The sequence below is a fragment of the Bolinopsis microptera genome, chromosome 8 (assembly GCF_026151205.1).
Source record: "Bolinopsis microptera isolate Bmic1 chromosome 8, MBARI_Bmic_1.0, whole genome shotgun sequence".
Taxonomy (NCBI): Eukaryota; Metazoa; Ctenophora; class Tentaculata; order Lobata; family Bolinopsidae; genus Bolinopsis; species Bolinopsis microptera.
In genome coordinates, this window is record NC_087079.1 from 15,759,745 (window position 1) to 15,785,586 (window position 25,842).

Genomic DNA, 25,842 nt, shown 5'->3' on the forward strand with positions numbered 1-25,842 from the left:
TCTGCGTTTTGAAGTACTAACAACTGTTTTGTAGTTACGGTTTCTATTACTTGGTTTACATTGGCATAACAAAAGTTAATTTATGTAAATTCAGGATGCTTTAAAAATTTAAAATTTCAGCCGATTTTGACTTTACTTTGTATCGCAGCTTATTGACACAGTTAGTATGTAAGCATAAGACGTGTAGTACAATGTTAATGGTGTGCCCTGCTATAAACTTTATAATGTAAACATGTACCTTGATTCTGGCATCAGCGAGGAGCCTGTAGAAGCAGCCGATACACATCAAATGTCCATAGTGGCACTGGTATATCTCAGTATTGGGATTTGCTGTAGAGAAAAAGAATAAAAAAAAGGAGTTCTCAAATTAATTTCAATTACTCTATGATAAAGTAAAAATGGTCTGCAAAGTAAAAAGTTATCACCGGCTATCTATCGAATGTGAGAGTTGATAGTAAAGAGTAGAAAATGGGATTTTACTGTGCAAACAAACCAAAACATGAAAATAGCTCACCCAAACAGACAGTGCAAATCAACAAATCTGAGACTTTTTCATGGAATTGAAGTATCTGTGCTTCTCTATCGTTACCAACTTTAATCTGAAAATAATTATTCAGTTAAATAGTGAAAAAGGTGTCGTGTTTTGAAAGGCTGAAATAAGTGATAAGATCTCTACCAACCGAGGAGAAATGTAGCTCATCAACAACATCAGAATTTATATCATTTTGATGAAAATCTATAGATTATGACAGGATTTGTTTTGCAGGAGGCAACTTAGAATTATATCAAGTATCAGACAACTTCCGTTGTACTGTGATTATTAATTCATAAAACTGTAAAATAACAAACATTTCAACAAATATAAATTATACATTTTCATGGATACGTAATGGTAATAAGATACATAATGGTAATAGACCATACCCTTTTAGTTTTATTTCTCGGAGTTTCCCGGTCAGGTGACGAGTCACGTGAGTGCCTGAGATTCTCCTCCAGGTCTCTTGAATACTGCCTGAATAAATGTGGATAACCAAATGTGATGGAAACTGAAAAAATCAGCAGAAATCTTAATTATAAGTCATAGCGTGTGATTTTGATCATTTTTCGAGGAGTTTCTTGAATACATTTCTTTTTAATAATTCATTACTTGGCAGTACATCACTAATAAAATCACTCACAAATTGTTGGACATAATTATTCGATTAGTTCAAACCTTTGTCTATTCCAGTGTTCTGAACTTCCTGACATTCTGATAGAGAGTATTAAATCAATGAGCAGAAAATAACAAGTGCAATAATTATTATTGAACGAAAGTAAACAACATGGCAAAATTGTTTGGAGATTCAGCAGCGACAACCAAAGAATTGGAGCCTGTGTTTTGATCTTGATCTCTTAGTACAATGGTAAAAGTACAGATTATGCACATTCATAACTAATTTATAATTGCTCAGATGGAGTTCTACATAATATCTGCTCGGAACTATTCACTATTAATTATAAAAAAGGAAAAAAAAGGCTAAAAGCGATTCGACAAAAATCCATATTATATAAAACATGGGTCCGTGACGGTGAAAATTCCAAAATCTTTGGGTTCAGCGTCCTGTTTTTCAACAGCGATATCTAAAGGTGAAAGACCTTTGTTGTTTCTCAACATTAGGTTTATGCTTTTTTGTTCTGATAGGTACTTGACAACTTCAGCTTTCCTGGATATAATGGCCTTGTGAATGCTCGTGTTACCGTCTTCATCTGTGATATTGATATCAACATTAGCCTCATTGCATTACCAGCGCACACAGTTGAACAAGTGTCCTCTATGTGTTGCTTTATGTAGAGGTGTTTGACTCTTGTCCCCCTTACTAATTATATCTGCACTGAGTGTACAGAGATATTGCATACAGTCTAGGTTACCCTTTGCTGCTGCGTAGTGCAGTGCAGTGTTGTTAAGTGCATCCCTAACGTGTACATCTGCATCACAGAGATATTGCACACAGTCACATTAACCATTTAGTGATGCTATGTTTAGAGGTGTTCTACCATTGTCCCCCTTGTTGCTCTTGTCTGCACCATTTAACATAGATATTTAATACAGTCTAGTTTACCATACCGAGCAGCCCAGTGCAGAGTTGTGTCATTGTCCTCATCTATAGCATGTATGTCTGCACCTTGATCACAGAGATAGGATAAAATCTGCCCATCTTCAACCTTTGCAGCAACATGAAGTACCAACTCCTTATACTCTCCAGTTATTTCTTGTAGGATTGGTTTCAGCGTTACATTGTCAACACTATTACACAATCTTTGTATTTTCACATAGTTATTTTCTTCTGTTGCTTCCCTTAACTTCTCAGCCTGAGTAAACACTGCAACAACATTCTCAGACGAGAATATTATAAGCAACGCAATAAGCACAGCAATCTTGTTAACAGTAAGAAATTATCCTTTCTTAGGAAGCTAAATGAAGCTATTGAAGAGGGTCATATTCTTGACTGGAAAAAATTTAAAAGGCTAAAACAAGAACATGACACTAGTCCCCTACTAGACAAATTCGATCTTGCTAGCTTTCATGATTTCTTTGCTTCCCTCTATAATAAACCTGACCAGGAACCAGATCTCACTCACCACAATCACAGACATTACCCTGAACCACCAGATCTGGACATCCTAAACAAGCTCATATCTGATTCTGAACTTACTTCCGCAATCAAAAAGCTCAAAAAGGGTAAAAGTTGCTCAAATGACTTGATTTCAAACGAGATGCTTCAGAGCCTAACTCCGCTTTGTTTCCAAGTCATCCTCAAAACATTCAACCACTCTCTGGTCTCAGGCTACTACAGGAATCGACCGGGATTCCCGGCGCCGTGCAATCCCGGCACCGGGGGAGCTATTTCTTCCCGGCCCCGGCCCCGGCCGATTTTCAATTTTTGCCGGGAATTTTTGATCGAAATCGGCCTAAAACTTTCATATAAATCTTAAAATGGATTTTCAATTTTGAAAGGATGATGTCCAGAGTGCCAACTTTTTGATCGAAATCGGCCTAAAACTTTCATATAAATCTTAAAATGGATTTTCAATTTTGAAAGGATGATGTCCAGAGTGCCAACTTTCAAGGATTTATTAAATTCACGGCCCCGGCCCCGGCCAAATTCCAGAACGGCCAATTCCCGGCCCCGGCAAAATTTGGACATTCCCGGCCCCGGCCCCGGCCCCGGCCAAATCCTACCCCCGGTCGTTTACTGGGCTACTATCCATGGCATACCAGTATCATCACTCCTATCTATAAATCAGTCAACCCCTTCAGCCCAGACAATTACAGAGCAATAGCAGTTGGCGGTTGTATGGGTAAGCTGTTCTCTAGCATCTTACTTGAACGTCTGTTACACTTCAAAAAGCTCTACTGTCCTGACCCAAAAGAACAGCTTGGATTTTCGAAAGGTGCCCAAACTAACGATCACGTTTTCACCCTCAAGACAGTAATTGACAAATACACAAAATCTAAAAAGGCTCGTCTTTATGCATGCTTTGTTGATCTAAGAAAGGCCTTTGACACTGTATGTAGGGACCTCCTTCTGCACAAAATTACATGCCTTGGAATAACCGGCAACTTCTTCAACTGCCTAAGTGAATGTACAAAAACTCTATTGCCCATATAAAAATTTCCAAACTCTTGTCGCCTAAAATTGATATTGGCAAAGGAACGGAGCAAGGACACCCCCTATCGCCAGACCTTTTCAAAATCTACATTAATGACTTTTCATCTCTCCTGAAATCTGTTGGTGACTATCCAGTTCTTGCTGACGTTCTGATATCACATCTGCTGTGGGCTGACGATCTTGTCCTTCTTGCTCTAACTCCCAAGGCCTTGCAAGTCAATATCAACATTCTATTTGATTTCTGTAACTCCATGGGCCTTGAAGTAAATATTAAGAAAACCAAGATTGTAATATTCAGCCCTCCCAAACGAAAGCAGTCCTATGAAACATTCACATTGGGAGGTCAGCCCATCCAGCACACCGATAAATACTGCTATCTTGGCATAATATTCCACAGAAATGGATCGTTCACAGCAGCAAATACTGAGCTGAGGGCCAAGGCTCTCCGTGCTCTCTATGGCCTCAAAGGCAAAATAGTTAAGGATGCCCTCTCTCACCGTGCCCTTAATATTCTATTTGACTCCTTAATAAAAACCAATCCTGCTTTATGGCTGTCAAGTCTTATGCCCTCACTCAAAAACCATGAGATACCTTTCAAAAATAGATGACAAAGCCAACCCCCAGCATACCTTGAAGTACATTGCACAAGACCACTATGAAAAATTCCACCTAAAGTTTATCAAGTGGTCTTTGTCTGTCCATTCAAAAGCATCAAATATAGGTTGCTGGGGCGAAAGCGGTCGCCACCCCCTATTCTTTGAAGCCTGTTAACTTGCAATGGATTACTATAGTCGCCTTGAAAACACTGAAAACGAACTACTCTGTGCTGCATTTCACGAACAAATCATGTTGGGACTTCCTTGGTATACCAACATCTCAAAGCTTCTCACCTAATACAACTTCACCCCGTCATCTTCCTCAAAATCTAAGCTCTCCGCCCAAATCAGTCATAACATGAGGGAAGAATTCGTAAATACCTGGAAAGCTGCCAAGGCCTCCTCGCCAAAACTAGAATTCTATAACTTAATTAAACATGATTTCGAACCAGAGGCATAAGTAAAATACAATTTAAGTAAAATACAATTTTTATTTTCCACAGAAGAATCAATACATATTGAATTATAAATATCCGATAATTCCATTAATAATCATTAAAAGTTGCTTTGTCATTTGTAAAATCAAAAACGAAAAGCCCTACGCTGAACGCGCGCGGCATTTTTTCTGCAGCTGCCTAGCTTCAAGCTTGTAGCCGCTAACATCAAAGCCAATGAAACTAATAAATCAATGAAACTAATAAATCAATGTTTTAGCTCATTTTACAAAGTCAAATATTTAAAACAATTAAAATTGTATAGTGCTCAATTTGTAAATGACTAGTTGATCTTTGCTATTGGAAGTTTGTCAAGGACTGGCAGCTAGCGGGGCAAGGAATGCACGGGCTTAGGGGCTTTTGTGCACACCAGAACACTAGCTCGGTAGATTTTTGGAAACTAGAAGGACTGAAAACTAAAATTGTTTTTGATGGAGGCTGAGGCATGTTTTTGAGAGGGACGGTATAATAGCTTGTGGTAACAACTGGCCTTTACTTTAATAGGATGAAGTTTTAGTTTTAGGACAGGAAGAAGGCATTAAGAAGATTTGCTCTTTGTTTACAAGGCAGAATATAAGCAATGTTGGTTATAATATGTAGGCAGAATATAAGCAATGTTGGTTATAATATGTAGCGCCGAGTGCTGGGGTGCATTCCCATTAACAATTAAACTTGGTCAAAGATATTTATATACAATTCCTAAATTAAATCAATAATCATGTTAATATGAGTATTCAACACTAATCGACAACAAATATTTGCCGGCCCATCAACGATTCAGTCGCCGAAACAAAACTCAAATGTTTGCTTTTTCGTTTCGGGGACTGTTTGAACTCAGTACTATGTCCGACTAATCACACTTTATAATGGTTAAAATACAAAGTAAAAAGATTTTCCTCGATGGGCCGGCATTCGCAACCGCGAAACGTTTTGAGTACGACAAACGATGACACCACCACCAGCCGTTAATTGATAAGTCCATGGGTGACGGGATAAAGTTAAAGTAAGTTGTGTAATTTCATATTGCCTATCACCTATCACCTAAGTTACTTTGCATATACTGCTTCTAGTTACACGATAGCGATCTCAGTTCCCAATAACGTGTGACCCAACAGAGGGGATTGTGGAAGGACACGTACATTTTTCATTAACACTTGCCCTGATTACCCCCTCCGTTGAGCTACTATACGGGGAACCTTGACCACCAGTCTGTAGTCAGATCGTTAATAAATTATACTTTAAAATTGGTTGCCGGGTGATGGTGTCAGTGAGAGACGTTAAGTTAGGTGAACATTGGTACAAAAATATAATAATCTAGCAGTTTATCTCAAAGTTAAAATCACTATTTGTTAAAGTATACAAACAGTACTATTCAAAAGAACAAAGTCCGAGAGCAGAGAGAAGTATAGAAAACCGGGTTTCCTGGTATTTAGTGTATGCTAGTCAAGCTCTAGTCACGTAGCACGAACGGCAGGGCGTACCGAATAGTAGAAACGAAACGAGTATATTTAAAAGGATAATTAATTAAAAGGAGAAAGTTATACAAAGTGAACGTCAACAGATAAAAACTTCCAAGTGTTCGCTCCAAGCGATTGCCGTGAATATAGATCACACTACGTGTCTAGTCACAGAGAATAGTACTCAGTTAAACTGGCTATTGACAATCGAATCCCTTAAAATGATTAAGGGGCAACTCAGAAGTGAGCTCTCCACTTCCGGCTCTCCCGGTATACTCTCAAAACACGTCACGCCACACTGCGTGACGGCACAACGCATCTGCTTGCACCACGTGACTTGCAGTCTCGCCAATGAGCACTCCACTAGCAGTCACCCTGTGTCCGCGAGGACCAACCACAGGTCTGGCTGTTAGTCAGGTGCAAAGTGAGCGGACGGCTCGTTACAGACAGTTAGTCTGACAGTAGTTCTGCCAGCCAACCGACTTACACTCAAAATGTGTAACTCCCAAATACGAACATATAAAAACATTGGTTATTATATAATACCCGGAAACACATACTAAATTCTACGTCCCGTAAACGTTATACTAAAACTAAGATATCCTAAAAGATATCTCCAAATACCATATTACAACATCTCTACCCAAAAATTTTTTTCGAATATTTTAAAACAATAAAATAATCGCCCTACTCAAAATTTAAATTTCAATGCTTCCACGCATCAAAAGTTCAAAACTTAAAAATGAGTCAAGCCTCAAAGTATAATACACATCCCTAAACCTGTGCATTAAATTTAAATCCTCAAAAACAAATACAACATATAAAATTGCCTTCCACAATCCTTCCAAAACCTTCCAAAACCTTCCAATACTTCCTTTTTCACCAAGTTGTAGAGTCTTTGGTGTTGAGTCTTCATCATCTGATAGAGATGTATCGAATCTCTAAATCGTCCTTGACAAGCAAACAAAGAAGTCAAAATAAATTTGAAAGTTTCTACGTTTCCGCCACTAAAGCAGCCCTGAGCGAGTCGTGTTGCGAGTAAAGATCCTATTATCCCTATCAGTACTGTTCTGAAAGATACCACGTGTTATCCTCAGTAAGGTACAGTACCACTGCTAAGTACTAAGTAGAAAAGCTAGCTACGTAAGAAATTACTGTACTGAAACTAGATTCCAAAGTAAGTGAAATTCCCTCAATCTGGGCATCTCCCCGTCCTTTACTGGCTCAAGAGTTTCAAAAGATCCTTGACCAAACTTATTTTCTCGTACTCTAAACGGTCAGGTTGTCTCCGTTCCTCAGCATCATGTGACATAGAACTGTTACGTCCTATTGTTCTTTCACTAACGAGCGGACTCGATGCTCTTCTAGCGGTCGATCTCTCTCTAGCTGGAGTGAAAAACTCTGCAGAATTATCAACTGTTTCTACACTATCGCCTGAGGGAATGTTATGTGTGAAAGGTGTTACAGTGCGTAAACTAGGATTAGTCGAATTGAGATCTAGGAGAGCAGGTTTAATTACCACTCTAGGAGTAGAACTAAAACTAGGTTGCTTGTAAATGCTAGCTGCACCATCCTTCTCCAGACGAAACTTCTTCGGATGAACCTCTCTTCTCCTTACAACTGGTGCTCTTCTCAGCTGAAAATCTGTCTCCTCTTCACTATTACTATCGGAATAATCTAAAAATCGCTCCGATGAGTCCGTCTTTAACTCAGCTCCACTGCTCTTAGCCTTATTGTATGCCTGAGGTGGCTTACTTGCTGCACACAAGACCCCTCTCTCTAGAGAGCTTACATCTCTAGTAACCGCTGAAACATTTTCCACCGCATCAACTGCTCCCGCAACTACTGATGCCTTCTCTGTAGTATCAGCCTGAGTAAGACTACAATTGCAATGGCGGCTATCAACTTCAGGCGTAATCTGAACAATGTTTACTGTGCTATGGTCATCACTAAACTTCTCATCAAACAAAAACGCCGGAATCATACTATCCTCAACACTCAACTCATTGCAAGATTCCTCGATCATATTACTGCAATCATCCTTAACCACTGTCTCGCTGCTAACCGGTACTTGCATCCTCTTAAACAGTATCGGGTGTTTACATCTATAATGTTCACGTGTCACCCGGTTTACTCCCTCTAAGGCAGCTTCAAGACTAAAAGTGCAACTGCTACCAATGCTCGCTACATTTTCTCGAGATTTACCATAACCCTGGTATTTATAGCGGTTAAATCCACCACACTTCTGGTTTCTCTTCCCCGAGATATGCTTCATGGTAAAAGTACAGTTAGCAAGCTCCTGAAGCTTCCTGATGACAAAAGACGTCACTTTCGAAAATCTCATTACAATCTCATAAATGCGTGTGTTTTTGACCGCGGGTGACCTCCTCTTAAATCTAGGGCCACCCTTTAGAAGTTTAAAGGCACCTGACTGTTAGGTCTATACACTCTGTTCCAACTCTGTTGGCCATAACCACTCTGATATGAAGACCCTCTGTCTTGATATCTACCTCTATTACCAGCAAATCTGCTCGGACAGTTTCTCTGAAAATGTCCTATATCACCACACTCCCAACAACCTTCAAACTGATGACGAACGTTACGTAATCCCCTATTATTAGAATTACCCACGTTGCGAGTTGGCTGATAACGTGACCAAACATACGTGTTCCTACGATCATCACTTCTCATGGTAGCTTAATCTCACGAATACGAGCTATCTATATAGATTTAACAGTACTGAAGCTCACAAACGGCTGTAAACTAGGTGCTCGTTAAAACGATAGCACTCAACTGGAATATACAGGTACCACAAAATGTGTAGCAATTAAAACCACTTACCAAATCTAGTAGGAAGTACTGAAGATCTCGAACAATCTCCACGTAATACTTCTGCACTGCGACGTACACCGAACTTAGCTTATCAAATGAGAAACGTTAGGATATTAAACGAAACTATACTGAATATAGGTGATACTAGAAGGATTACGAGCAAAAATAGCAACACTAAAAGTGGCCTCCAGATATAGAAAACCGAGTTTCTTAGTGTTTAGTGTATGCTAGTCAAGCTCTAGTCACGTAGCACGAACGGCAGGGCGTACCGAATAGTAGAAACGAAACGAGTATATTTAAAAGGATAATTAATTAAAAGGAGAAAGTTATACAAAGTGAACGTCAACAGATAAAAACTTCCAAGTGTTCGCTCCAAGCGATTGCCGTGAATATAGATCACACTACGTGTCTAGTCACAGAGAATAGTACTCAGTTAAACTGGCTATTGACAATCGAATCCCTTAAAATGATTAAGGGGCAACTCAGAAGTGAGCTCTCCACTTCCGGCTCTCCCGGTATACTCTCAAAACACGTCACGCCACACTGCGTGACGGCACAACGCATCTGCTTGCACCACGTGACTTGCAGTCTCGCCAATGAGCACTCCACTAGCAGTCACCCTGTGTCCGCGAGGACCAACCACAGGTCTGGCTGTTAGTCAGGTGCAAAGTGAGCGGACGGCTCGTTACAGACAGTTAGTCTGACAGTAGTTCTGCCAGCCAACCGACTTACACTCAAAATGTGTAACTCCCAAATACGAACATATAAAAACATTGGTTATTATATAATACCCGGAAACACATACTAAATTCTACGTCCCGTAAACGTTATACTAAAACTAAGATATCCTAAAAGATATCTCCAAATACCATATTACAACAGAAGATTTGGGGACTATACACGCACATGTGGGGTTTAAATTTGGTATTAGTAATTTTAGGGTTCGACCGAAAATGTTGGTCGGTTGGTTAATAGGGAGCAGTCACTGTCATTAGAATTATCAGATTAGGAGCAACAATTAGAATCAAATTGGACATATTGTGTATTGTGTATTGTGAAATCAGTGAAACCTAGTATGGCGGTAAAATGCTAGCGCGCCTTGTTATGCGCGCTAACATACTAGCTGCTGAAAATAAAGAAGTATATGCATGATAATGTCGTTTGGCGGCAGCGCCTGCCGATACCTGGATTATATTGTGTTTAACTTAGAATTCAGTGAAATTTTTGTCATTCCATTCAGCACCATACCTGTTTTGGGCATTCATCAATGACTTTTGTAATTTATTCTTAACAGAAGAACAAGAGGAATTAAAATTAAATGAGCCAATTTTACAAAACTCTAGCACATGTTTTGAATTTGTCTACATACCTTTTATGGTCTCCGAATAGAATTCTTATACATTTCTTCTGAGTAATAAATAGTGGTTTTAACTGGATATTAGGAACACCTCCCCAGACAGAAATAGCAAAACCGAGATGTGATTCAAAGAGAGAATGGTAAATTTGTTTATATAGTAAAACAAAGTATTTTAGTAAAACAAAGTATTTTATTTATTAGCAGTGCAATCAATTCATATGATATAATTATAAGAATATAATAGTATGTCACACCTATTTAACTGTTACGTTCGAATAGTCGTGCCATGGTTAAATTTAACTAGGACCAGTGGTGTCGATTAACATTTTAAAAGGTGATTCTAAGTGACACAAATGGAAAATTTTAAGAAAAGACGGATCAAAACACAGATCCAAGGACAAGGAGACCCCACTGCAGGACCATACATGCTATTGGCTTGTGCATGGCCCAAAAGGTTCCAGCTGTCCAGGAAACTGTACGTAGCTGGTCAACTAGTTTTGAATTCAGACTAGGCTTGATGAGTTCTGGGGTTTCTAGAGTAAGATTTGATGGTGCCAGGTTTGTTCAGGCGGACATGGAAATTATGCGAGGAATATATAGGTATATAAAAATCATATCAATATAAAAATAGATCCAAAAATAGATCCAAAGATTCACACGGCAGTCAGGGAACTTCCAGACAGGATGCTTTTGAAACAGGTATAATTAGCGCTTTTGTAATTAGTTGTATGCAAGGGATGGGATGCTGATTGACTAAGCTGGTTCAATGCCCCAGCTATTTAGGGGGAGCCACTCAATTTCACGCCCAGGTGTTGTCAATTGCTGGGTTTCAAGTAAGAGCTTTTTGATACGGCTCTTGATAATTGAGATGGGGGAGGAAAGGTCGGAAAATTTAGTAGAGCCAGGGACCATGACATTGTTTTCATTAGGAGTGCATTTGTCGAATATTTTATCAACCAAACTGTTCCATATAGTCGTACCTTTGAAGACAAAATTGTGTTTAGAAATTTCAAGTTTGTGTCGGGGGACCCGCATAGTTTGGCTACATGCTCTGGAACTTGTTTGGAATAAACTTGTCAGAGAGATAGGTTGATGCAGTTTCAAGATTTTAAACAGTTCAGTGGATATATGTTGGGTGTACAGGTTGTGGATTGACATGATTTTCTCGGTATTGAATATTGGCTTAGTGTTTTCCAAAGCAAAGCTCCTTTTTGCGATGTGTTCACTGTATGGTCTTGCACGTGCACATGTTTCATAATACTCTGCCCGGTCAAAGCTTGGTTTGCTTCCAAATAGAAGGCGTACACATCTTTTTTGGATGGAGAACAGTTTAGATAGTCTATAAGGTGTGACACCACCCCAGCTACTGATACAGTAGCTCATATGAGACTTGAATAAGGAGTCATACAGCTTATGGTACTCTGTTTCTGGAATAAACTTCATAATACGTTTAATTATAGCTATACTTGTAGTTAGTTTACTTTTTATGTTATCTAGTTGGGGTTCCCAGGATAGTTCATGGTCTATGATAACACCAAGGAATCTCACTTTATCTACTCGTGTAAGCGTGTTGCCTGATAACGTGAGTGAGTTCTCAGAGCCATATTCACGAGCACGTGCACAGGACGAGTACCGGCCAGGTCTGAATAACATGTATACCGATTTGCTTTGGTTAATGTGCAGCAAGTTAGATTCCATATAGTCATTTACAGATTCAAGTACTTTATTAGCATTCAAATAGGCTTCTTGTTCAGTTTTTCCAGCAACAAATATGTTCGTGTCATCTGCAAACAGTATGAAGTGTCCAAGTTTGCTAGAGTTGGTAATGTCATTAATGTAGAGTAAGAAGAGGAGAGGGCCTAGAACTGATCCCTGTGGTACCCCATATTCAATTTTGCAGTGATCAGAGTGTGTATTTTGGAAATCAACATACTGCTGTCGGTTACACAAATAGCTTTCAATTAGGTCAAGACAGGGCCCTCTTATGCCATAGTGTTCAAGTTTGACAAGTAATTTTCTGTGGTCGATTGTGTCAAACGCTTTGCTTAAGTCAATGAATATGCCAATTACATGATTCTTACTTTCTAGGTTTTTAAGAATGTGGTCAATGGAGTAATTGATGGCATGTGCCGTTGAGTGGTTGGATCTGAATCCAAACTGTTTATCGTATATGACCATATGTGAAGTAAAGAAGTTATATAGTCGGCAGTAAATTACTTTTTCAAATATCTTACCAAAGATAGGTAGAATGGATATAGGCCTGTAGTTATCAAACAGCTGTGGGTCTCCTTTCTTAAATACGGGGGTGACCTTACCTATTTTGAGAATATTTGGAAATAGACCCAGCTTCATGAATGAGTTTAGGAAACCAGCTAGGTGTTTAGAGATTGTAGTGCAACATTTCTTAAGAACAGCTATTGATATGTCACTAGCCTTGTCACCCTGGAAGGTTTTAACAATTTTTTCGATTTCCTCAGAATCACAGGGGTTTAAGAACATACTGTTGGTAACTCTTTTGTTAAAGTAGTTCTTATAATTAAGGGGCCTCTGGCAAGCTGTGTCACGACTTATTGGTTTGGAGGAGCAGAGCTTCGCATTAAGTTTACCTGCAATGGAAGAGAAGAACATGTTAAAGCCATTCGATATGACACGCTTGTCTTTTACTAAACTACCATCTATTTTGAACGAGGCCTTTATTCCAGTTTTTGTTTTTCCCCTCAGTTCATTGGTCAGTGCCCATGTTTGCTTCATATTACCTGAGACTTTTGAGAATTTTCTGCAATAGTACAATTTCTTGGCAGATCTGATAATGTATTTTAACTGTCGACGGAATTTACTATAGGTTAAGTATAGATCAGAGTCTCCAAGAGGGTTGGGTTCCTTAATTGTACTCTTCCACTGCTTGTAAAGATATTCTTTCTTTTTCACTGATGCAATGATCCCTGGTGTGATCCAAGGGTTTGCAATCATATTTCTTTTTGACTTTTTGAACGATTCAGATTCAATTAAAAAGTTTTCTTCGATCAAAAGTTTTATCTTATTTGCAAAAATTTCAAAGTTTTCTACGTTGTAGCACACCTGCCCACAAAAATTTGTTTGAATATCTTCTAAGAACTTGGTCATATTAGATTCACAGTAGTCGTATTTTGGTTTACAAGGGTCAAGTTCTGGTTCTTCAGGCATGCTACATTCGAGAATACAGAAAATTGGAGAGTGATGCGAAACCCTGGTATCCAGTAGTCCAGCTGACACAATATTGTCAGTGGAGTTTGTCAGAATATTGTCAATAAGCGATGGGACACAGCCTGGTTTATGGTGCGTTGCCAGTGATATAAGTGGGATGAAGTTATTTCCATATAAAATGTTTTCAAAGCTGGCAGAGCCTTTATTAAATAGATTAAAGTTGAAATCTCCAAGCAGGATAACGTTCCTATCAGGAACCTGATTAAGAAGGCTCTCAAATTCGTGTAGGGCATCTTTGTCAGATCCACCAGGTGGTCTGTATAGGACGCCAACTGTTTGGGGCCTGCCAACATTTGTGATGGAGACAAACACTGATTCAAGGTTAGGGGTACACATACATAGTTTGTCAATACGGGTGTAAGTAAGTGACTCATTGATGTAAATTCCCACTCCACTACCTTTAGATTTGTCACGTAATTTATTGGTGTATTCAGAGAGATAACTGGGTATCCTATACAGGTCTTTGAGGTTTGCATCAATATTTGTCTCAGCCAAGCCAATAAACGAGAGTGGATGACTGTACTGTGAGATTTCTGTGACAAATGTATCAAAATTTGCAGCATTTCCATCAATATTGTTAAAAATACCAGTAAGGTTCTGCCCATTTCTATGATACAGCTTTATGAGGTTCTTAAAGCTTTTATGATCATAATTTTTACAGCTTTTATGGATTTCATTGATTTCAGAAACATCTTCAATTTCATCAAGGTGGACTGGGTCATGTTTGTCACGTATAAGTGCAGAAGCAAATGGGCAGTACCGTTGTGGTAAGCTGGCGATGCAGATGTAGCATTGCCAGCTATCATTGGTGTGGGTGTATTGGAAGAAATTTTTGGCACATTTAGAGTGAGTAACTGTTCCACAGGAGCTACAGTTCAAAATTTTGTGGTGTGTTGAGATAAATTTATTGCATCCCTTGCAAACATTCTTAGTAATTTGTGGTTGTTTGATCATCATAATTATGGTGGGCGCCTACCACCCTCTACCGCTCCGCCGAAGTTCCCCTGACTGGTGTTAAAACGTGCTCTAGACTGGCTACTCCTTCTGCCAGCTACAGATTCCTTAATATTCGCAGCAAATTTACGGATACCACTTTTACCAAGGTGGACAATATCTGAGGTAAGAGGGCCATTTGCAGCAATATCCCATCTGCCATACTCATCAGAGAGCTGGCGACCAAAAATAGAGTTATCAATAATAAAAATGTTTCTTTGCTGATAAGACACATCGAGGATGCCCCGATTAAAGCTTTCAACTTTTCTATTTAGAGAGTTTAGTCTAGTTGGAAGTAACATTGACAAGTGGATTTTGGATTTGGGGTAGGTTTCAGTAATGTCTCTGCACTTGGATTCGAGGACATGGAGGAGGTAGGCTTCTGATCGTGGATGAGACCGGGAGTTAATACTGTTGATTCCAGTATGGATGACAATATTACGGTAAGGGCCAATCTCAATTGCATCAGGGAGAGCCTCCATGTGACCTACCAAAACACGCTTCCCAGGGACCCAACGACCAAAGGTACCTACTGAGTCACCAAATGTCATCCTGGAGGTGTTTGAATCACCCAGAATGATGGTCGAATTGATGAAGTGAGGAGAAATGTGTCTAAAGGTCAGGCTCACTCTCTCTGTGGAGACATTCTCGTCTGGGAGGATCCCGTGTTTCCAAAAGTCCTGCGCATATCTCGTTGTGACTAACAAGCTGTTGTCCTGAAGGGGGAGATCTTCTGATTGGCTGTCATCATTATTGCAGAAGGACATGGTACGGGCAGCTCCTAGTGAGATCGTAAGGATGTGAGATTCGGGATCAATCACAGGCTCATCATCTCTGTGCATTGGAATGTGGTTAGCACCAGAGCTATACTTACTAATGAGACACGAGTTAATCTTGATATTCCTATCATTCACTGGAGAAGGTATTTTAGGAACAATTGTGTCAATAAGCTTCTTCAGCACGTGCGGCATTTCTCTTGCTGGGTGCTCAGTGCCAGTGTACCTATACGAGAAGTCACCAAAGTACATTACTTCACGAGAGTTCTCACCAACACTAGTAAATTCGCTACAGTTACCACTGATGAACGCTTGGACTTCCTCCTTAAGTTCTGGTGTAAGGGCTAGAGGGTCATACATTTCATAGGGCTTGCACGGTGTCACATGTTTCTTTGTGTGTGGAGAGACAGTATTAGGTAGGGGAGGGGATGTGGGACCAGGACCATGGTTAGGCTGTGGCATCCTGTTTGGTGGAGGCCGAGGGCTGCTGCTGCTTCTGTTGCCAAGCGACAACTTCATGGATGTGACTTGTTCAGTCAGGTGTAATAGGCTGTTTTGGATGCTAGTGACAGCTTCAGCTGTCAACAGGGTCGTGCTCTCTGGGTGTGGCTGGTCAACTCTCTGGAAGGCAGACTCACGGAGGCCTTTTATCTCTTGCTGTAGCATGTTCAGTTTCTCTGTGACATCATCATTAACCAACCCCTGGTTTGAAGAGCGTTCGCTAAGACATAATGCAGTGACAACCTCCTTAGTTGAACGGATGTCAGCGTAGAGGGATTCTGGTAAGCATTTCTTAATACGGTAGATACGTCCACAAGCACTGCTTAGTTTTTTGTTAAGGGGGGGGGCCAATGGATATTTTTTTGTGAAACTTGATTTCGAGATAGCAGTTGACCAACAAACTAAGACCAGTGACCGAACTTTTGAGGGGGTCCCAGACCCCAACCGCCAAACGGTGCCCGCGGGGCAGCCACGCCCATATTTGGTCCAAATTAGGCCCAATTTAGCCAAATACTCTGAACATGCCCAAAACCCAAATTTTAGGTGCTCTACTTGTAGCTAGTGGTCTCTTGAAGTCGTATATGAAATTTCATCAAGATTGGACAAAAAATGACTGAGTTATGTGCCAAAAACCATATGCCCATATTTGGGCATACGCACCAAATTTGGTAGATTTCGTCCCATTAATTGGTCAAATATCAATATTTTTCACTGAAACTTATTTTATATGAAAGGTAAGCCTAAACTACATATTCTCTGTAAGTTATAGCTTTATATCTGTTTAAATGTGGATACTAAGGCGAAAAGACCACAAAAAATGAACTAAATTGCCCATATCTTGGTTCGCGATATTCGCGGAATTGATCTCATTAAAATTGTAACAACTCAATCAGTTTTCAAAATTTTTCCATGAAATTTTCGGAATCGACTCGAAATCGCATTTCCACCTTAGTTTGAGAACAGATTTTTGATTAAGGCCTCAAAAAAAATTTGGCGGCCAAATTCTGAATTTCTCCGGGAAAATTTTGGAATTTGGCCGCCAAATTTTTTTGGAGGCCTAAATCAAAAATCTGTTCTCAAACTAAGGTGGAAATGCGATTTCGAGTCGATTCCGAAAATTTCATGGAAAAATTTTGAAAACTGATCGAGTTGTTACAATTTTAATGAGATCAATTCCGCGAATATCGCGAACCAAGATATGGGCAATTTAGTTCATTTTTTGTGGTCTTTTCGCCTTAGTATCCACATTTAAACAGATATAAAGCTATAACTTACAGAGAATATGTAGTTTAGGCTTACCTTTCATATAAAGTAAGTTTCAGTGAAAAATATTGATATTTGACCAATTTATGGGACGAAATCTACCAAATTTGGTGCGTATGCCCAAATATGGGCATATGGTTTTTGGCTCATAACTCAGTCATTTTTTGTCCAATCTTGATGAAATTTCATATACGAGTTCAAGAGACCACTAGCTACAAGTAGAGCACCTAAAATTTGGGTTTTGGGCATGTTCAGGGTATTTGGCTAAATTGGGCCTAATTTGGACCAAATATGGGCGTGGCTGCCCCGCAGGCACCGTTTGGCGGTTAGGGTCCGGGACCCCCTCAAAAGTTCGGTCACTGGTCCTAGTTTGTTGGTCAACTGCTATCTCGAAATCAAGTTTCACAAAAAAATATCCATTGGCCCCCCCCCTTAAGGGATTGTATGTGTGGTTTCCAACTTAATTTGTCATCAATAATTACTCCAAGGAATTTAGTTTGACTAACACGCTTGATTACCTTGTTATTCATATCTACGAATTATCAAAATACCTGATGTTCGAAAAAGTCTGACAAGGTTTCGTATCAGCTGTCACAACCTCTACATTGAAAGGGGCAGATACGAAACCCCCTTTGTACCAAGAGAAGAACGTTGGTGCACCTACTGCTTTTTCAGCAAAGGGCTCAAGCCTATTGAGGACGAAAGTCACGTATTGATTGACTGTTTGCTCTACTCCTCAGTTAGGGAAAAATTCAATTTCCATCCCCAAAACATTACTGACCTAGTCGGTTTGCTCTCCAACAAAACTCTAGATCCTACCACACTCACTGCCACAGCAAGAGCAATCCATTCAATTCTCTCTGTGAACGAACAATATACAGCCTATTATAAGAGCCCAGATTTTCACTCAAATACTGGCAATTGCATAATGCTATAGGACCTTAAAATAAAATTGAACCATACAAACTCGATTTATCTATCTTTCTAAAACTAGCATTATATAACATTTCTAAATTATCCCTACACACTTGTAAATAATTAGAATTGTGTAACTTAAATTATTTCAGAATTACAACTATTGTGTACTCAATAAAGTAATTATCACTTTTGTATCCTTGTATCCTTGTATCCTTGTATCACTATTTATTGTTCAATGTTTTCATGGATAAGAAAACCTAAATATATTTGTTTGGGATAATAAGTAGATACAAGCTGCTTCACAAAGTCTATCTGGGCTTACTGGATTTGTAGACCTAGATATTTTCAGTTCTGAAATGTATAAAATATATCTGAGACTAACTTGAGTATATATTGCAGACTGCCCAACTTTTAATTCAGCCATCTTTCACGAATTATTTCTGGCGTCTGTAAAACTATATTTCAATTGCAATACTACTACACTACTACTATGTCGGAGCTAAGTCCGATCTACGCCAGAAAACCCCCTCCATATATCCCTGTCCCGCATCAGGGTTCGCAGTTCCTCTTTAGAGTTTGTCCCAACTTCCTTCAGTAACATAGACAAGTAGCTTTGTCTTGGTCGGCCTTGCTGTGCTCTACCGTGCGTAGGTTCCCATAAGACTAAATCACTGGCAAGTAGCTCAGGATGTCGGATGCAGTGTCCCGCCATTTTTAATCTCCTGCTTCGTAACTTGTTTGACAGCCTTGGGAGGCTACCATACAAAGTTATATTGCTGACCTTGTCCTTCCATGAGATACCCAGCACCATACGCAACATCTTTGTGTATGTCCCGTCCAAACTTTTCTCTTGAGCCTTTGTCAGTGTCCAGGTTTCTGATCCGTAGAGCAGTACTGATTCACAAGCCGCTATGAACAATCTAATCTTTAGGCTCTTTGAGAGTTTGGATTTCCAGATATCCTTCAGTCTATGTAGGGCACCCCACGCTTTTCCCTTTCTAACCCTTATCTCCCTATCTGTGCTCTCAATCCAGGAGCCTAAGTAGATGAAATCATCTACATTTTCTATGGCTTCCCCGGATCGACTTTGTAGGTCGCTAGATCGATCCTCCATATTCAGTGTCATGACCTTGGTCTTGCCTTCGTTTATGTGTAGTCCCACGCTTGCTGCCGCCGATTCTACTCTGAGCAGGAACTCGTTAGCCTTGTCCATGTCCTCAGATATAAGTGCTATATCATCTGCAAAGTCCACATCGGTGATGATCTTGGGCCCCACTCTTCTGCTTTTTCTACGTTCGAGGGTGAGTCCAAGTCGCTCCGCATCATCGCCTATGGCTTGCCTCATACAGTAGTCGATGACTATTGCAAAGAGGTAAGGTGCTAAGGTATCACCCTGTAACACACCTGCAAGTATCTCGAACAATTCAGTTTCTCCGTCTGGAGTTAGGACTTTGGCCATTGTCTTCTCGTACATGAGCCGTATAAGCTGCACGATTTTGACTGGAATGCCGTAAGCTTCTAGAATCTTTAGCATTTTCCCACGATGTACACTGTCGAAAGCCTTCTTAAAGTCTATAAATGTCAGAACAGCTGGCAGTTTCCGACTCTTGACACCCTCTATAAGACGTCTCAGTACCAATATCTGTTGAGTTGTTGACCTTCCTGGTCTGAATCCATTCTGGTTTCTACGCAGAATTGTCTCGATTTCTGGCTTCAACCGGTTTAGAACCATCTTGTTTAGAGACTTGGCAACTAGGGATGACAAGCTTATTCCCCGATAGTTCATTGGTTCGCTAAGGTCGCCCTTCTTTGGAATTGGTATGATGTTGGCAGTTGACCATTGGTCTGGTTTCTCACCTTTCAATAGAGCATTGTTACAGAAGTCTAAGACAATTTGATCAAGGTCGCATCGTTTTAAGACTTCTGGGGCTATGTTGTCGTCACCCCATGCTTTCCCTTCCTTTATGCTGGACTTTGCTTTCCTGTACTCATCCAACGTAAACGGTTCTGTTCCGATATTCAGAGGTGGGTGGACTGGATCAATATCCTCTTCCGCGTTCTCTACCGTCGGTGGTGAGCCGAGAAGAGTAGCAAAATAGTCCTTCCATTTCTGAACCCTTTCCGTTGGTGAGTTTCCCTTGATTTTGCCAGTATATGATGGAGCTTTACCTGTGATCTTGTTGATCATGGTCCAGCTTTTAGCATGTCTGCCCTGCCAACTTGCTTCCTCCAGTTCCCGGACCTGCCCCTCCAGCAGGTGCTCTTTGGCTGCTTGATAAGCATCGCCTAGCTTCTGTTTGCCCTCTTGAACAGCTATTCGGTTGTCTTCTGTAGCATCTGAGTGGTATTTTATGCTACATTCCCTCAGCTTCAGCCTGGCAATCTCAACACTTGGAGTCGCTGAGATTTTACATCTTTTCTTTTTCTCCTTTTCAGGTAGTAAAAGTCGAGAAGTTGTCCTATTCGCATCAATAAAGCATTGGTACCTTTCTGTTGCCGTCTGATCATCCTTTTCAAGTATGGAAAAGCGGTTTTTAACTTCCACTGTGTACCTCTCTTGTAGAGCGATATCAGTTTTAAGTTTAGACCAGTCCAGAACCGGAGCCCTCTTCTCCGTCTTGCTTATCCGTAGACTAAGCTTTACCCTTGCTACGACTACTCTGTGATCCGAGCCAATACTGTGGAAACTACCATATGCTTCGGAGTTCTTGACGGAGTTCCGCCATTTCTTCCGGCAAATGATGAAGTCGATTTGAGATTTACTTTGACTCATATCTGAGAGATATGTCCAGAGTTTACCTCTTCGCTTCTGAAATCTGGTGTTTGCAATCCATGTTATAAAGATAAATTGTAACATTTATTACTTGCTTTTGCATCATGACAAGGACATCAAGTGAACATCATATTAGGACATAACAACACCAAACTTGGGGGTCACAACGTGATACAAGTAATCATTACTGGGCGGCGCTCAGCCTGTCATTCCGCCGCAGCTTCAATCGTGTTTATAAACACTATTAGCCTGTTGTAGGTTTATAACCTACCAAGACGCGCCGAGTTGGACTGTTCAGTTAAGTTGGATAAACATTTTTTTAAGGGGAATCAAAAAATGCGTCATAATTCAGTAAAAGAACAATTTCATGTCAAGCATCAAAACAATCCGATGTTTTTTGACAAACTTTTTGGTCTAAACATTCACATAGTCATGTGTCTACGCGGTCGCGCGCTACTGCAAGCAAAAGGGCTTTGGTTAAAGCAAGTCTAAACAAGCCTGAAAAGTAAAATAGGTCCACCGCGCACGAGTGCACAGCGGGCCGTATCGTGTATTGCGGGCCGTATCGTGTATTGGTATTGTAGCTTTGTCATTCATTGTGCATTGTCATACGTTGTATGACCCGCCGGGCGCTGCGCACGAGTGCGCGCGCGGCCGCTATATCGTAGAAACTATACAGCTTAGTGAAACGACAATGGGGGTCACGCCGTGATACAATTGTAGCCACAGTAAATAAAATTTTGACAATTAGGATCACGACGTGATACAAGCGATGATTTGCTTTATTTTGCACTAAGCACAAAGTAAACGCGTGAGTCGACCAAAATTGAACAGGAAACATTTAAAATTACTTTAAGTCACTTCGAAAAAAGGTACTTACGCTTTTATATTTATGTTTTTACAAAAAATAAAACAATTATAGCATTGTTGAGTTTGATTATTCTTTTTTAAATCTATGCCAAAAAATTTGTATAAGTGCATATATTGATTTAAAATACAATATTGCAAAAGATTTTCAATTAATAATTGGAGGACTTCGCCGCTTCGATGTTCGACGCGCCGCGCAAACTAGCATTCTTGCTTCGCAAACTAGCATTCTTGCTTCGTCTCTTGACATCGTCAATCAAATTAATAAAATAATGGTTGAAAAAAGTTATAATTACAATGCTCGCTATTTAAAGATCGGAGTGTGCTTTCGCGAAAAATATAAACTGCGCAAAATGCAAAAATTTGTTCATGTCCCGACTTTGTTCGCTTATTACACGTATCGTTAATTTAAAATGAACAGATTAGTATTAATACTGCATATTACATTGCATATTAGATAAAATTTAAATCCTGCAATAACAAATAAATATAGTAACTAGTATGTAGTCAAATGTCGAACCCCACACGCGCATAGCAGTTGAAAGACTCAGTAGCGCGACGAACAAAGTTAATTTTCCTGCAGTTCTCTCTACCCGGTTCTTTAGTTTCAAATTTCGCACACCGGACAAGTTATATAAAAAATTTAAATCATTAAAACACGAAATACAATAGTTTTCTTGAATCGACGGGGGAAGCTTGCTGTGGTCCCATTTAAATTCACTATGTTTGCTTTAATCAACTTTTTAAAATTTTGTTTTCCTTAATGAATTCAGAATTCACCACAACAGACAAGTGTGTCAAAATGATGACAATCCTTGTTATCCTGAGTGTCATGTGGCAGAGTCTCAATTTCAAAAGCCCAAAGTTTTGACCAATCTCCTGAACCGCAATTGTCGCAATTTCAAATTTTTTGAAAAAAGTACTGTAGGTTGTTACCGTATTACGTTGCTATGGAATTGTATTTTTGCACCACTTTTGCATCTGATTTGAAAATAATTCCCCTAATTACTGTCACCCATTGGTTTAAATCACGGAATCCTGTTGCACCTTTACTCATGTGACCTTCTCTTGCAGTCCTGAAATCGCTGCTTGAAGTCTGTTAAATGTCTCCATGAGTTACTTTTTTGACGGAGGCGTCTATTAATTACATCCAGCCAACCATGTAATTAATTCATTTACTTTAATCTACGACCGAGAACAAAGGAACCAGCACACAATATTTGTCGAAAAGTTGTAGTGTGGTGAATTTACAGATGTAGACATTTCATGCGGTTGTATTTTTTAATTGAGATTTTACTAGGATTTTTCAAATTGTTACCATTTTATAAAATTTATTAATTAAATGGTCGGACATTGAGGGTAGAACTAGATATTTGTTTTAGGGCTCAGATGAAAATATAGAGATATATACTGCTATCAGCCTTTAGTCTTGATAGCAACGTACCATTTCCGTTACCCATACACTGTGCTCTGCCAGTTGCAACATACTATTCGTTTTGATTTATAATTTTTCATGTCATTTCGTCTGTTGTCATTAAACAACAGTAACTTAAATAATCAAATTTTAATCATGCTGAAATTTCAAATTATTGAACTCTATCTGCACCTTGCAAGGCTCGTTCTGTGTGTGGCTTGTATTTAAATTAATATGCAAACATGACTGATAAATTTGATAAAAAGTATTCAGGAAAAGTTAAGTAACCTAAAATATTTCAAGTTCATCAGACATGGCCCGAAACCCTGAAGTCGTAATCAGCCACCGAAATGGTCAAATAAATCAACTTTTGTTCTTAACTGTGAACATTTCACATCTTTCATCATTAAGAACAAACAAATTTGACATTATCGACTTAAGGGGGGGGGGGGGGGGGGGGGGGGGGCCAATGGGTATTTTTTTGTGAAACTTGATTTCGAGATAGCAGTTGACCAACAAACTAGGACCAGTGACCGAACTTTTGAGGGGGTCCCGGACCCCAACCGCCAAACGGTGCGCGCAGGGCAGCCACGCCCATATTTGGTCCAAATTAGGCCCAATTTAGCCAAATACCCTGTACATGCCCCAAACCCAGGTTTATGGTGCTCTACTTGTAGCTAGTGGTCTCCTGAACTCGTATATGAAATTTCATCAAGATTGGACAAAAAATGACTGAGTTATGAGCCAAAAACCATATGCCCATATTTGGGCATACGCACCAAATTTGGTAGATTTCGTCCCATAAATTGGTCAAATATCAATATTTTTGAATGAAACTTACTTTATATGAAAGGTAAGCCTAAACTACATATTCTCTGTAATTTATAGCTTTATATCTGTTTAAATGTGGATACTAAGGCGAAAAAACCACAAAAAATGAACTAAATTGCCCATATCTCGGTTCGCGATATTCGCGGAATTGATCTCACCAAAATTGTAACAACTCAATCAGTTTTCAAAATTTTTGCATGAAATTTTTGGAATCGACTCGAAATCGCATTTCGACCTTATTTTAAGAACGGATTTTTGATTTAGGCCTCAAAAAAAATTTGGCGGCCAAATTCCAAAATTATATTACAGAAATTCAGAATTTGGCCGTCAAATTTTTTTTGAGGCCTAAATCAAAAATCCGTTCTTAAAATAAGGTCGAAATGCGATTTCGAGTCGATTTCAAAAATTTCATGCAAAAATTTTGAAAACTGATTGAGTTGTTACAATTTTGGTGAGATCAATTCCGCGAATATCGCGAACCGAGATATGGGCAATTTAGTTCATTTTTTGTGGTTTTTTCGCCTTAGTATCCACATTTAAACAGATATAAAGCTATAACTTACAGAGAATATGTAGTTTAGGCTTACCTTTCATATAAAGTAAGTCTCATCCAAAAATATTGATATTTGACCAATTTATGGGACGAAATCTACCAAATTTGGTGCGTATGCCCAAATATGGGCATATGGTTTTTGGCTCATAACTCAGTCATTTTTTGTCCAATCTTGATGAAATTTCATATACGAGTTCAGGAGACCACTAGCTACAAGTAGAGCACCATAAACGTTTTGGGCATGTTCAGGGTATTTGGCTAAATTGGGCCTAATTTGGACCAAATATGGGCGTGGCTGCCCTGCGCGCACCGTTTGGCGGTTGGGGTCCGGGACCCCCTCAAAAGTTCGGTCACTGGTCCTAGTTTGTTGGTCAACTACTATCTCGAAATCAAGTTTCACAAAAAAATACCCATTGACCCCCCCCCCCTTAAAAGACTCATTTACATAAATTAGAAATCAAATTAATGAATGATAACTGTTCAGCTCACGTGTCAGGTTAAAGTACATAATTGCTTATCACTTTTTCTGCTCGTAAAGTTTCAATTAGTCTTAATTAGGGGCTTTTGAAAAGTTAATTGTAAAGCTTGATTTCAACATTTTGAAATTTTCTGAATTCAATTATTTAAGTTTTAACTTGGATCGAATACTTTGTCAATTTTAAGACTTCACTGGCCCAGTACAGCAGATATTCAATGGTCCACCACAGCAGTTCTTTAATGGTCCACCACAAGATTTCCCAGTTCATTACACTGCCATGAATGGTTTAATACTGTCATGTTTAATATCCTGTTGTACATGTTCTTGTGGAAAATTCCAATTCCTCTTGAACCTATTGTAAATCGCCTGTTAATTTCACACTATTGGGGTGCCATCTAGTTATTCCAAAAAATCTAGTTATAACCCTGGATGTCAGTAAAGTAGCTATCAAATAAAAATGTTTTTCTAAATTTCATTTAAGTACCTCCCCTCTACATGATTTGATTTCATTGTTGTCTACATTTCATGAAATCGCAAATGCTTCATGCATGCACTTATTTAATGTTCGCTTTTCATTGTAGATGTTGAGGCGCGGAGTGACCAAGTCCAATAAAATCCTCCAAACATGCTGTAGGTACATGGCCACCCGCTCTGAAACAGACAGTTTTGGCCCAATTGATGTGCCAGCTGAGAAATATTATGGAGCTCAAACAGCCCGATCTGCAATGAACTTCAAAATAGGAGGCCCAACTGAACGAATGCCGGTAAGATAATAGAAACCTCTGAAAAGGAACATGAGTGATAAGCAGACCAAAGTAATGATGTGAATGCTAGAGTTGGATTACA

General features: G+C 39.5%; 4 protein-coding genes across 3 annotated transcripts in view; 2 read left to right on the forward strand and 2 right to left on the reverse strand.

Annotated features, from left to right (window-relative positions):
* Nucleotides 1-25,842, reverse strand: part of LOC134819366 (zinc finger TRAF-type-containing protein 1-B-like) — a 102,985-nt gene that overhangs the window by 53,626 nt on the left and 23,517 nt on the right.
* Nucleotides 1-25,842, forward strand: part of LOC134819367 (small ribosomal subunit protein eS4-like) — a 79,237-nt gene that overhangs the window by 49,055 nt on the left and 4,340 nt on the right. The gene's annotated exons all lie outside the window — the stretch shown is intronic.
* The window catches only part of LOC134819364 (probable fumarate hydratase, mitochondrial), a 57,707-nt gene that overhangs the window by 24,038 nt on the left and 7,827 nt on the right, over nt 1-25,842 (forward strand). The window contains exon 2 of the mRNA XM_063829293.1: nt 25,578-25,760. Coding sequence (XP_063685363.1) covers nt 25,578-25,760 — 183 coding nt within the window. The remainder of the gene's footprint in view (nt 1-25,577; nt 25,761-25,842) is intronic.
* LOC134820190 (uncharacterized) lies at nt 15,847-20,853 on the reverse strand. Its single transcript, XM_063830413.1, has 3 exons — nt 19,686-20,853; nt 16,037-16,177; nt 15,847-15,911 (listed from the first exon to the last, which is right to left on the reverse strand). Exons 1-3 carry the CDS (start codon nt 20,851-20,853, stop codon nt 15,847-15,849), a joined length of 1,374 nt encoding a protein of 457 aa, XP_063686483.1.

Coding starts and splice junctions, on each gene's coding strand:
- LOC134820190 (XM_063830413.1), bottom strand. CDS start 20,853: ATGAGTCAAAGTAAATCTCAAATCGACTTCATCATTTGCCGGAAGAAA. Junction 16,178..19,685: donor TCTTATAGAGGGTGTCAAGA/GTCGGAAACTGC, acceptor AATGCTTACCAG/AATCCCTCTACGCTGACATC. Junction 15,912..16,036: donor GCAAGAGATAAAAGGCCTCC/GTGAGTCTGCCT, acceptor ACATCCATGAAG/TTGTCGCTTGGCAACAGAAG.